The sequence below is a fragment of the Antedon mediterranea genome, chromosome 9 (assembly GCF_964355755.1).
Source record: "Antedon mediterranea chromosome 9, ecAntMedi1.1, whole genome shotgun sequence".
NCBI lineage: Eukaryota > Metazoa > Echinodermata > Crinoidea > Comatulida > Antedonidae > Antedon > Antedon mediterranea.
The window spans coordinates 19,783,622-19,798,360 of record NC_092678.1 but is presented as its reverse complement, the minus strand read 5'-3'; the positions used below and the strand labels follow the sequence as shown (position 1 = coordinate 19,798,360).

Genomic DNA, 14,739 nt, shown 5'->3' with positions numbered 1-14,739 from the left:
AAAAATCCTGTTATTATGTTATTATGTTATGCACCCATCCTCTTCCCCATCCAAAATACAAAACACAAATTAAGTTTGTTTAAATTTGACAATTGGTCTCATTTTGTGACAAGTTTCTCTTTCGGAAGTAATTTCCAGCGTGCTAATTTTAGTTGACTAAATATATCACCGTGTACGTGTCTATTCGTTCCTGTAAACGACATGTATTATAGTCCTGTGGTACGTACATTTGAAATCGCCAGTTTTCTTACGCTGGCATTAGGCCTACTATGTATCCGAGAGCCATCTGTGGGCACGGACTAGATGTCGTGAGCATACCATAAAGTTTAATTTAATTGGCAAGTATCAAATTGGAATAAAATTAATACAATTAATAACAGATGAACTCGAATGTGAGAGATGAGTGTAGTTGGTCTTCGTTACAGGATACCGGTTTTTTTTTCTAGACACTATACGTCTGTACCAGCCTACTACAGGTAGTGATAAAATACCTTCTACAATTACGCAATAAACAAATAGTGTGATAAAGTCTACACATCGTACGATACATTAATCGTCATGTGCCTTCTTCTGTATTTACAATTACTGAAGATCACATGCTAACACACTTCACGGTCCAAAAGCCCTGTAGATGTATTTTGTCTATAAAACATCACGTGTATTTATTTAGTGATACAGTATACGCTTTAATGGGAAACCTCATAATTAATTTTGTAATGATTCACGTATCTAATTCAAACACTCAACACTTGAATTATTGCTTCGTTGTTTGCAGATAACCAACCTAACTGCTTTATAAAGTCAGAACACCGGGTACATATTAACCAATTCTCTGTTGAACGGTGTGAGAGGCACAACGTGTATGACAGAGAAATTCAAGTAAGACCAATAAATTAGGTAAGACCAATAAATTAGGTAAGACATTCTTTCTAGGCCTAGGCCTACATAATGTTTCATTATTAATAAATAAGGCCTACTCTGGTTATATACTTGACATCCGGGTTTTTCCTGTTTTTATCACAGCTGTTCTATGTGATCCTTTAGTTTCGAGCTGCAATAATATTGATACCCAGTCCTTCCATCCACCTATATTAAGAAACTAATTCTATAAACCTCAAAGAAGTAAAGGATTAGGTGCCGTTTTCGGCCACCTCTATTTATAATATGGACTATACCATTATTATGGTAGGGGACGGCTAATTGATCGTCCTGTTTTCCTCTTCTTTGCACCCACCTTCCCCAACCCATCCTGACAAAATCTCATAACCACTATAAGTGTTTTAATTTGCCTAATCAAGCTTAATATTCCCCTAATTCATCCCCTTTTTGCATTTCTCATACCACTATCCATTTATATTTTATTTTATTGTGTAGGATGTTTGAATATACGACTACGTCATCGCTCATCGTAGTTCTGGTCATCCTGTTGCTTACATGGATGTATTTCAACATCAGGCGTCCGCCTGGTATGCCGCCTGGTCCAACTCCCTATCCGGTCATAGGGCATCTTCACAGTAGGCTTAACATTTCAATTATTGAGTTATATAGCGTGAAGCGTATTCGGCCCTTAGTGTCTTTGTGCGATCGAACTCTTTTAATTAAACGTTTGTTTTCCTTTTAGCTAGGCCTACTTTATTGATTCGTTTTCCTATTCGTAATTATCATTTCACCGTTTTAATAAGTTCTTTGAAATTTGAATGAAGGACAAGTTTTATCGAAATTAAATCCATTTTACGATAAATAGTTCGATTTAGATTGTGATAGTCTTTTATCTTATATTATAGTATTAATGGAGAAACAACCTGCTGAAACATTCAAAGAGTTGAGCAAAGACTATGGACCAGTTTTTTCACTAAAGGTGGGACGTTATTGGGCAGTCGTTCTAAACAATTACGAATCAGTACAAGATGCTTTACTGACCAAGTTAAATGATTTCAGTGGACGTCCTCATTCCTTTATGAGTAAGTAGGGCCTATTAAGCTTGGTTCCCACTAGGACGCAGCGCAAGGACGTAAGCCGCAACACAAGGGAATTGACCAATCACAAGCGACAGTTGGAATAAGCCTAGCTTTTGATTGGTCAATTCGCCTGCGTTGCGTCTTACGTCCTTGCGTTGTGTGTCCTAGTGGGAACCAAGCTAATTGTATTTAGAGTTTAGGGCCTTTCAAACTTATTTGCCCGGGTAAATTGGGAACTGGTATCGCAAACTTTGGTGGGTAGACAGTAAATTACCTGTGTTAATCACTAACCATGAACGCGGGCTTGTTTTTTTTTTAAAGAATTGTATTGAATATTTTACAAAAGATATTACCCAAAGAAATTTGTCTTGTTATGCATTGGTAAATGATACGGCTACTATAGTAGATCAATTATACTTTGTTCTAAGCCTAATTTTTAATCTTACAGCTGATTTGCTTAGCGACAATGGAAAAGATATAGCTGCGGCTCAGCCTACACAAACCTGGAAATTCCATCGAAAGTTAGCACATCTAGCTATCAGGTGAGTCAGGCCTAGGTCTCTCACATTGTAGGCCTAGGTCTAACACAGTGTAGGCCTCTAGGGCTATCACAGTGTAAGCTTAGGTTTATCACAATGTAGGCCCAGGTCTATGACAGTGTAGGCCTACCCTATTTGACTTTGCCGCGGGCAGTGGCAAACCAAAACAACGCCTCTCCCATTACGTAAGACTACTGGAGCATTCAGCAAAATCTCTATACAATAGGCCTACTCATTTTTTCTACGAATGTGGTCTCATTAACTATGACATCCGCATGTTAAATTTTACGAAATCATGTTTTTCTTGACAGAGATTATGCAACTAAGGAGTTGGAGACTTTGTTAATTGAGATACGTCCCAAAATTAAAGACGTTGTTGAACAAAAAGCTGGGGCACCTTTTAATCCAAAGGAAGTGATAACATTAGTAGTCTACAACATCGTTGCTTCAATGTGCTTTGGAAAACAGTAAGCTATTTGACTGTTAATAATTAAGTTCTACCATTGTGCAAATTGTAACATCTGTCCTAAACGTACAGGCTACTATAACACCCGATTATCATTGATGTAGGCCTACCTTAGTATATGATAAATATTTGTAACATTTATAGGCAAATTCCGTAATACAGTATTTTATGTGTTTACATAGATGCCATATATTACGGAAGTTTAAGTTCTAAGTTGGGTTATATACAGGATTTACATAGTTCTACGTTTGATGCTGTATCAGGAAATCTTCTTATATGATACCGGACGCATTTAGGTACAGTAAGCCTACCTAAGTCGTTCAATTTAGTGGCAAGTTTTAATTGTACGGTGATAAACAGTAAAAGTCTTGTCTACACTATCAAACGTTATGTGACAAAAAATGTGATGTGCCCATATGTGGACATGATGATGTCGTAACTACCATATTTGGGCACGTACATCACTACCATATTTGATCACATCAAGTTTAAATCTCTTGTTTTAGGTACCAATTCAACGATCCTCAGCTTGTTCGTTTTGTAAAATTATTAGAAGAACTATTTGCTGCGATTGGTAATGGAGCATTACCTGACTTTATACCAGCTACTCGATTTTTACCAAGTAATCAAATAAATAAATTGAACAAACTTTTAGAAGAATATTTTGGTTTGTTGCTTGCTGAAATTCATCAACATATGGAAACATATTCGCCAGGTAAGTAAATACTGGTGATAATGAATGTTTATTATTATTATTATTATTATTATTTATTGCCAAAAACCAGTTACAAACAAACAAAACACAGAAACTAAGGGAGTAGGCAGGAACCTAAAAGTGAACCTAATCACTATAACAAGAGTTCAGGTTCCGTACTCCCAAAGTAACAACAATGATATAAAATAAACTATATAAAAATATTTAAAAAACAAATAGACGAATCAACAGTGTCAATATAAAATAAACGGATAAAATACATAATAGTCGATTCAACAAAGTCAATATAAAACATGTGATTTAAGTGAATTTAAAAATATTTGAAAACTGTCTAAAATTAAAGAATTTTTAATCATTTCCGGTAATTCTTCCCACAACCATCATTTATGGAGATGAATAGGGAGGAATTTGTATGAGTTTTTTTGAAAATAATCTTTCCATTCAACAAATTGAATTGAATACAAAACATTCATCATTTGTTTTATAACACGCCACTGCCATGAAATTGAATTGAATACAACATATTCATTATTTGTTTTTGAACACACCACTGCCATGAAGTATTTGTCAATGATATCGTATCGAATATCATCGAGGGCTAGGCCACTCAACAAATCGTGTTCGGATTTTGGCTGCGGAGTTATGTTCGGGTTTTGGTGTTTCGCATTGTGTATCTGCCTATCGCGTGTACTAGAAACGACGGTTAAATAGACTTATTTAATAATAAGAACAAAATTAGCAGCAATGCCATGTGATACTAAATTAATCAATTAAATAGGCCAATAATATAAGGTACGTTATATTATTTATTTTAGTTAGCAAATGTGAATAAAACCTTGTTCAAACATCAAACAATAGCCTAGAGTAAACCCGTATTAATTACATTTCACACAAATGTGAACCTCTGTCCCCGCAGGGGCCTGTTTTTATAACATGACGAAACATAATTTTGATAATAACTAGCATACGGGTTTTTGTTTTTTTCCTTTTTAGATGAGCCGGCAAATGACCTGATTGAGCTGCTTTTAAAATCTCAGAAAGATGAACTGACGTCCGATGGATCACAAACTAAATTAACTGACGTGCATATCAAACAGATATTATCAGATCTTTTTATCGGTAGGTTTATTTTTATTTAAACTACTGTTGAGGCCTGACTAAGTATAATGTTTGATTATGTTTTGAAGTAGGCCAAAGCAACTGCTCTTTGACGATCTAAGTATGTTACGCGACGGTGATTGAGTGAAGCTTTCTTTCATCGCCAGTAGGCCTACTCACATTTTTACTTTAAAACAATTTTAAAATATGAATATTAATTAATACAATTATGATTTGTTGAATTTTAAAAGCTGGCACAGACACAATAACTACAACCTTACTTTGGGGTATCGCCTGCTTGATGGATAACCCGGATGTACAGGAGAAAATTAAAAATGAACTTGATGACGTCATTGGAGACAGACCACCAAAACTAAGTGATCGTGGGAATTTACCGTATACAGAGGCTACGATCATGGAGATTATGAGATACGGAACGGTTACCCCGTTAGCTGAAACTCACCGAGCTATTAAAGACTCAACCATTGGTAAGAAACAACAAATTTAATGAAAATGTTCATGAAGTATACTTTTTTTTATTTCCGGATTCGTTAAGTAAATAGAATAAATAGGCTACTGCCATATATTATCATCTGATAGTTTTTTTATAACACACGACTTCAAAGTTATTAATAACATCAACAATCGTTTTTATAGGAAAGTTCAAAGTGCCAGAAAACACGTGGGTAATCGTAAATACTTGGGCACTTCACAATGATTCAAAATACTGGGATTCTCCAGAGAAGTTTACTCCAGGTAAGCTAGGTTGATTTGGGTGGTACTATATATATACTACGGTACCTTGGCTTATAATGATTCCTATAATGTCCATCGTTAAGTCATTGGGGTTTTCCACATGCATCGGAAAAGAGAATATTATAAGTAAGACTTAAGCAAATGTTCAGTACCGTATCATTCGAAGGATAAAACTAAACTTAAAGACCCATTCCCTACAATTTGTGACATTTTGAGAAAATAATGCATGTATAATACTTTAAAACATTAAATCAGGTCATTCCTTATCTTAAATGTACGTTTTATGGTAAATTATGATAAAAAAGAGAGAAACAATGCACTACCTAAGTAGCTCGCGGTAATATTCTCTCATTGGCAGTGTCTTAGGCCCAGCCTAGCTAGGCTTAGTTTTGTAGTTTTTGCTGGTAAACATCGGTAACGTACGAACATCGTACGCTAGCTATAAGCCTAAACTGACGTTGTTTCATTTAAAGACGAAAAAGGTTATCTCAATAGTACCATATAGTATTTATTTTTGCATTAAATGTAGTTTGTGACCTTAAATTAGATCTAACAAGGCCAACAGCCATTAAGTCGCGTGCTACAATGCATAGTGATACCGGACCGACAGACAGACCGACAGACAGACCGACCGACCGACCGACATAGTGAACTATACTGACCGAAATTACTGACATGTTTAAAAATTTTGAAATGTTTAAAAACATTTATATATTTTTAATTTACACGTGCGTAGCCTGTCACTTTTGACGTGCTCGTATAACGTAATTTCGAGTTGAAAAGTAAGTCAAGAAAACAGAAATCGGGCAAAAAGAGTGTGCAATAACATTTAACGCGCAGTGCGCGCGCAAAAATATGCGCACTCATGGCAATTTTGTAAACGCTTAAAATTGCCTGAAACGTACTCTTATTTCATCGAAAATAAATTTTGAAAATTTTAAGCGCGCGTACGCATGCGTTACATGCGCTACGCACGTAATTGTATTGCCATATGATGATTTATGCCCTGAAATTTATGAGTACCAAATTTTATTTAATTGTGATTCATGGTTGTGAAGATATGATTACAAACGTGATTTCGTTAAATCGTGCGTAGACCGCGTAATTTTTTATTGCGCACCGTGAAAACATAACCACATTGAGACCTGGCCATAAGGAATATACTGTGAAAAATTGACCTAGCTAGATTAAACTGATATCAAGATAAGGTCAGAAAGCGATAAAACGCATAGTGATACCGGACCGACAGACCGACAGACAGACAGACAGACCGACCAACCGACCGACATAGTGAACTATAGAGTCGCTTCCACGCGACTAAAAAACGTAGGGAATTGGTTCACAAAAATTGAGGAGTTCAATTAATTTCTCCAACCGGACGAGAAGCTGGAAAAAAAAACACCCCTGTTAACATTTAAAAAAAAATACTTTAGTCTTATTAGTATACATTTACTTCTTGAACCACGTACTATTTTTCATTTGTTTACAAGAATGTAATTTGTTTACAAGAATGTAATTTGTTTTTACTTAGAGCGATTCCTGGATTCGACAAGCAGTGTAAAACAACGACATCCCAGTTTTCTACCATTTTCCACCGGTCGTAGAGTGTGTGTTGGAGAATCGTTAGCTAAGGCCGAGATGTTCCTAATATTTACGTGGTTTTGTCAGAATTTTAAATTCGAGAAGCCCCCGGGGGTTACAGAAGTTACAGCAGTGAGTGGGTGCGCACAAGCGGTTAACTTTCCTAAGCCCTACAAAGCTGTTGTACAACTCCGTTATTAATTAGGCCTAGGATTGTGTTTTTTTAAACAATTCTCCTTCATATTTGTTCTAAGATAAACATGGAGGCCTAGGAAAAGATCACATTTAAAATGACAACACACGTGGGATATTCGCCGGTGTTTTTCGATAATAAACGTAGAATGATTTTTGGTAACTGTATTTTTTCGGGCTTCGTTGTATGTTAATATAATAATGAATGATATTATAAGCTAGCACAGTCGTAACTGTTATCACTAGATTTGAGATTATCTCTTCTGGTGAGAATTTGGAAGCGAGCAAGTCAACATTATTATTTATCAAAAATAGTAGTAGTTTATAAACCTAATTGCTGATGTTGTTCACATTTTACTGTATAAAAATATTTTAACAAATCAATGAAATCAACAGAACTACTTCGCTTAGTTAAATAATATTTTAGGCCCGAGGTTATCGTCTGTCATGACGGGATTGGGCCATACCTATATCGTGAGGTGGTTTCCCGAATGATCGGATGATCAAATCGGTGCCGGGTATGATCAACTAGCGTTCATGTTCCCACCTAATCATCCATTCATAGTAGGCTAAGTACTGATGAAGAAGTCAATCTGTGGCGACAATAGAATGGACCCGAAACCTGATTATCTTTGACTTTTAAATAATAGAAAGTTTTGAAAAATTTGTTGGGGTAGAAATGTATGTATGCCTAGTATGATATGTATGTTTATTGAAAAATTGTTGTGGTTTTTAAATTATTTTGTACAAGTTGCGATGAGAAAACTGTTATTTCATCATTTGTTGACGTGTACATAAAGTAAAAAAATATATATAAATAAAATAATAAATACAAAATAAAATTCGTTATGAAAACTTTTATTAAGAGTTAAGATATAAGGAAGAAAAGCAAAGAGATTATGAAGCGGCTGTGCCAGAATATACAACACTAAGTATTGTAAGGTTAAAATATTAAACAATTTAGGCGAGATCTGTTCAAAGGTCAAGCACCTTCAGCCTTCCACGTTTCGATATTCAATATTGAACTTAACCTTAGGTTTTGAATTACTGACCATAAAAATGACCATATTTTCCGTTTGAAAAAAAAAATTGGAATGACTTTTTTTTAATCAGTAAATGAATAGGCCTATAGAATATCAATACATTGAGTAATTGTAGTCAACAATTTATAAAATCGGTTGTTCAAATAGTGTAACGGCATTATTAGGTACAGTACGTGGAAATAGGCCTAGTACTCTGGTTGAAATACTTACTGTTGATGAAAATGACCATAATTACTCTTGGCATTTTTCTTGTGTTTTTTGTCGAAAGTTACGAAATGGGATGACTTTTTGGTCAGTAATGACAACTCATGTTCAGCAGCTATAGAATAAAGAAGTTTGATTAATATTGTTATTAAGATGAGTATTTAAAAACATAATCTGTAAAACAATTATATATCCATATGGGAATAAAGTTTAGATAAGTTTTAGATATAAACCAAAACCATGTTTTGCCTCTATCGTATTTTTGGGAAAATCCTGTTTATTGTAGATCTTGCTCTCTTCACACTAAAGCTTGGTTCCCACTAGCGACGCAACGTAACGCAATCTACGCAACGTAAGAAAATGCCCTTCTAAAGATTGGTTCCCACTAGAACGTAACGCAAGGACGTACGTAAACGCAACGCAAGCGTTTTAACCAATGACAAGCGAAGTTATAGACAGTTAGCAATCACAAGCGAATAAGCCATCGCTTGTGATTGGTCAATTCACTTGCGTTGCGTTACGTCCTTGTGTTGCGTCGCTAGTGGGAACCACGCTTTATAATTTGTGTTTGCCCCCGCCTGCGTGAAATCAAACCTGCGATGTTTGCAGCACTATTGCATCGTCGGTTCCACTTCGCTTTGCGCCCAAGTGGGAACCAAGCTTACACTGACAGTACTAACACGTGAACTTATCTTTACATTAAGTAATCGCTATAAATTTATTTATTTATTTTTATTAAAACATATTTAGGCAGGATAACATAATTCAGAAAAGAAAAGATCACAAAATTTCTATTTTTCAATATGGTCCTGCAATGAAACAACTTTAAAACACAAGAATTCAAAAAATCTAAGAGAAAAAAAATACAACAATCAGTGAATATAGAACGTTAATAAATTTTTATTTTTATTTTATTTTTATTTTATTCAATCGAAACCAACAGCGATAATTACCGCCACTAACAGGTTTGATACAAACAAAGCCAGGAGAGTTTAAAGCACCTTGATTGGTCCTGACATTGATCAAGGGCTTCTCTCGTCCAGTGCCCACCTTGACCAGAGGTCTGAGGCAGATACTAGATGCAGGGGCTGCCATAAGAGTCAGCAGTACTGATTTCAAATGCCTAACGGGACCTCAGCTCCGTATACAGCACCCGCTAATACTGTTCTGCATTATCGTTTTTCAATTACCTCCGCAATGCACAATGCACAGGGTAGCCAAATAGTATATCTAGGCACGGATATGTGCACTTTGTTTCAACCACAACAATGAATTTTTCTGCAAGGGTTAAAGGACAGCATAACAAGTATTATTATATTATTGATACCGTAAGTCAACAAAGAAAGTCACAGGAACCTAGCGTACACTCGGAGTTGTGTTTAGGCTTGACTCTGCACTGTTGCATTCAGTTGACTGCTTATACTATTAAGGTAAACATAATACTAGGCCTACAATGAAATTCACAATTCTCACTTATTTATTTTACGAAGCGAGTTGTAGAGACTAGTAGTGGTAGGCCTACCGTACACATTAAGATCAGTTAGTATCCGAAATGTACGTTTCAAGAGCACTACGCTCACTTAGCGTTAACCATTTATAAAACAATGTTTTTCTGTAAAAGGATGTTCGAGTGTACAAGTACGTCTCTAGCCGTAGTGCTGATCATTCTGTTGCTTACGTGGATGTATTTCAACATTCGACGTCCACTTGGAATGCCACCTGGTCCAACACCTTATCCTATCTTAGGGAATGTTCCAAGTAAGCCTAACATTTGCACTTTACAAAGATATGATATGCAGGGTATAGAGGTATTTGTACATTACAGTAAGAGGAAATGGCAAAAGGCTTCCTACTTTCTAGGAGTTTAGTCAAATAATCTATATTTTTGACAACTCTCGTAACATGACCATAGTGCTGATTGTGCCATTCCCCCCCCCCCCTCCCCTAACTGATTACCGTGATTTGATGGTATGTTACAGTTCTTTCTAATCTTTCACCATAAAATACTATTTTTTCTCATATAGCATTGATAGGAGAAAACCCACCTTGGGAATTGTTTAAAGATATGACCTCCAAGTATGGACCCATTTTTTCAATTAAATTTGGTAATTATTGGTCTGTCGTTTTAAACAATTATGAAATCGTACAAGAGGCGTTGCTTACAAAATCAAACGACTTTAGTGGACGTCCGATTTCCCACCTCTGTAAGTAATTTCGAAACTTATTATGTCTATAGAAATGTCTATGTACATTTTTATCTTTTAAACTGATATTATTTGTGTGTGGCATGGATTTATAAAGTACGATAATATATTGTTTGTAGTGGACTGGTTTTCTGATAACGGAAAGGATATCACTTTTGCTCAGCCTACACCAACATGGAAGTTCCATCGAAAGTTAGCACATTCAGCTGTCAGGTTATGTATAATGCTTGTTTATGTGACATTGAAGTTAGTCCTAAATACTACCACAAATGTTTCTTAAAATGATATACATATGAGTTGGGTAGCCGATTGGTTAGGACACTTGACTGTCATTTAGAGAGACCCGACAACCCCAGTCTACTCTGTAGAATGAGATACTAACATTTCCCTACGTTCAGAATTACCATAAAACTTAAGCCTACACACAAATAAAACCAGAGGAAAAAGTAAATAAAAACAACACTAAAACAAAACAAAATAGGCCTACTCTAAAACCATTTTATTTTTTAAAATTTTATTCCGGTTAAAGAGCTAATGGCAGTCCGCTAACAAAACACCGCTGTTGTTTACAACTTTATCTTTAAACCTCCAGAAAATATGCTACAGGAGATTTGGAGACTTTGATAGAAGAGGTGAGACCAAAAATTAGAGATGTTCTTTCACAAAAAGCTGGGACACCATTCAATCCAAAGGAAGTGATCACATTGGCAGTCTACAACGTTGTTGCTTCTATGTGCTTTGGACATGAGTAAGTTAAGAAAGATTTTGCTTGGGCAAAGATATACATATAGGCTGTTTGCATTTTATTCCAAGTCATGTGAATGTCATGTGAATTCATACCGCCATAATAAAGCATCAGCCTACAAACGGTCATTTTAGGTGGTGAGGTGGTCAGGCCTACATCTGATGCATACGCAATTTGTGAATTTATTCCACCGTAAAACAGTCATTTTAGTTGGTGAGGTAGGCCTACGTGTGTGCTAGACAAAACCGGAGATAACCCATCCTCCATCGTCTAGTTTTCTGCTGTATGACCGGAAGAACACATCATTCTAATTCTACTTAAATGTTACATTTTTTAGTTATAATTTTAAAGATCCTCAACTTCTTCGATTTGTAAAGTTATTAGAAGAAATAAATGATGAATTTGGTAACGGCACCCTAGCTGACTTTGTGCCAGCGGCTCGATTTTTACCAAGTCCACAAGTAAACCGACTTAAAAAAGCAGGAACAGAATTCTTAACTATGATTTTGACGGAAGTGAATCAGCATCTAAAAACGTACTCTCCAGGTATTGAAATTATTATCTTATTCAAGTAGGTCTACCAGTAAATTTTATTTTATTTATTTTTTATTTTATACGCATCCAACACCGGGTAACTCGCCAATTACAATGTGGATATACTATTTTTGTTATTTATCACGCTTATCAAGTCTCATTGGAGGCTTAGGGAGTGGAATTGAGAGTCGTGAGTTACAATGCACTAGGTCATGATTAAACATTGGACCTTTGGGTTGGAAGGCGAGCATGACTACCAAGCTACAGCTCCACTTCCATTCTGCGCATGCTTAGAGATTACACAGTAGTATATAAATACATTCTACGATTTTCTAGAATTTTAGAAGGGATTTGGCAACACGGGTAGGCCTACACATGGCTACCGTTAGAAAACATAAACATAATTATTTGTCCACTAACAATACACATTAATGGTTCTAAAGTGACATCATCATGTCCATATATAGGCACATCACATAAAGATTTGATAGTGTAAACAGAGCTTAAAAAAGGCACATACCATTAAACAATAATATTTATCTATAATCGCATAATGGATCTTTGAGATCATGGAATTTGTATTTTAGTTTATATAGTGACTGGGGGCACCAACAAAAATAGGCCAATAGCTCTTACCTTTCTTTGTGACACTTAATAAACATCTCATTGTATTAGTTATTTATTTTCATTATAGATGAACCAGCAAATGACCTGATTGAGCTACTTTTAAAAACTCAGAAAGATGAAATGGAAACAGATAGCTCAGCAAGTAAATTAACAGATGTGCATATCAAACAGATTGCATCGGACATTTTCTTTGGTATATTGTTTCCCGTTGGTACTACCTGTAAAGCAATGTGAAATTATTATAGGCCTACAATGATATATCTTCACGATCTTAAATGACAATGTGATATATGTGATATCTATGTGATTATTATAAGCGACTTCGATAACTCCAGAGGGTGCCATATTTAATCGTGACAAAAAAAAGTCAAGATTGACTATTTCAATATCGCGCCCTTTGGAGTTATCGAAGTCGCTTATTGGTTAGAGGAACAAACCACCAGAGGGAATATGCCGGAATTTAATTATTTTGTTCAGTTTGAATTTAAAATCTAAAGAAAATCTTGGATAACGTAGAGTAACTACAGCTTTTAAAAAGACAGTAAAAGTGATGGGATTCCATTTCCATTTTGTAGAAGTTATAATTTGTATCTAAACATTATTAATTTGTATTTAATCTACATTTTCTGTAGCTGGTACAGACACAACAACAGCCGCGTTACTTTGGGCTGTCGCATGCGTGATCGACAACCCGGATGTACAGGGAAACATTAAAAGGGAACTCGATGACGTCATTGGAGATAGGCCAGCACGACTGAACGATCGTGGGAAGCTGCCATATACTGAGGCTGTGATCATGGAGACTATGAGATTTGGAACCGTTGCACCTTTAGGCTTGACTCGTTGTGCTGTTAAAGACTCTACAATTGGTAAATACCACCTTGAATTTCTCGCACCCTATTTAAGAGTTTCTGGACGAGGCCGCTATCATACTTAACCATGGCACAGTTGGGCCTACGTACATTAATCAGTCTGATTTTATTATTGTTAATAATATTATTTTATAATAGATAGAACAAATATCTACCTTCTTTGTCCACATATTAATTAATACAATCTCTACAAGAAAACCCAAAATTGAACGAAATGTCCCCTGTCCGTATTCTTTCAGGCAATTACATGGTGCCAGAAAGCACGTGGGTATTCATAAATACTTGGGCACTTCACAATGATTCAAAATACTGGGATTCGCCGGAAAAGTTCAAACCAGGTAAAAAAGCTGCGCTGTGATGAGTGTAAAACAAATAAACAAAACTAAGCAATATACAGTACTGAAACGCTTAAAAATACAAAGAGACCTAAAAGATAATAAACAAGATAAATTTCAAGTCTTTTTGTTTTTTTAGAGCGATTCTTAGATACCAATGGCTCGGTAAAACAACGTCTTCCGAGTTTTCTGCCCTTTTCAGCCGGCCGTAGAGTGTGTGTTGGACAAGCATTAGCTAAGGCTGAGATCTTCCTCGTCTTTACGTGGTTAATTCAGAACTATACATTTGAGAAAGCTCCGGGAGTTAACGGTGACATAGCAATCTCCGGGAAGCCTCAGCAGCTTAACGTTCCTAGGCCCTATCAGACAGTTGCACATCCGAGATAATAAACTATGATGGACTGTTCAGATGGCCTGCAAGCCCGTGACTGTTTCAACACTTAAAAAAATACCTTTTTTCACATTATAAATCCGAAACACAGTGCAGTTATGATCGAGCTCAATCCAATAATAAGAAACTTTTCTAATTCTGGTTAAATAAAACATGAATGGTTCATGGATGGGTCATGGAGTACCTCCATGGATGGGTGGGCTCCTTTGGGCCGATGATGTTTGTTTTGCTAGCTAATAATGAATTTGAAATATTAAACATGCTAAATATTGCAGGGAGTGGAAGTTAAGATTCAATTCAAATATAATGTAGTGGTTACTGGGAAACCAGATAAAAAATGAAAATTGAAGATTAATTTATTAAGTTTACTGACGTAAACAAGTATAAATAATATGTAGGTGTAATAATTTGTGCAACGTTATTTAACAAGTAAATAGTTAATTTTCGTATATTAAAGGTATAATAGAATTAATCCTCTG

General features: G+C 35.7%; 1 protein-coding gene across 1 annotated transcript; it reads left to right on the top strand.

Moving 5' to 3' along the window:
* Nucleotides 1-1,414: 1,414 nt before the first annotated feature.
* On the top strand, nt 1,415-14,737 carry LOC140058292 (uncharacterized). Its single transcript, XM_072103856.1, has 18 exons — nt 1,415-1,514; nt 1,785-1,961; nt 2,407-2,500; nt 2,809-2,964; nt 3,470-3,678; nt 4,672-4,797; nt 5,028-5,264; nt 5,434-5,532; nt 7,064-7,306; nt 10,119-10,310; nt 10,577-10,756; nt 10,876-10,969; nt 11,349-11,504; nt 11,839-12,047; nt 12,730-12,855; nt 13,295-13,531; nt 13,774-13,872; nt 14,009-14,737. The coding sequence occupies exons 1-18, from the start codon at nt 1,439-1,441 to the stop codon at nt 14,254-14,256; spliced, it is 2,958 nt and encodes a 985-aa protein (XP_071959957.1). The 5' UTR covers nt 1,415-1,438; the 3' UTR covers nt 14,257-14,737.
* Nucleotides 14,738-14,739: the final 2 nt, after the last annotated feature.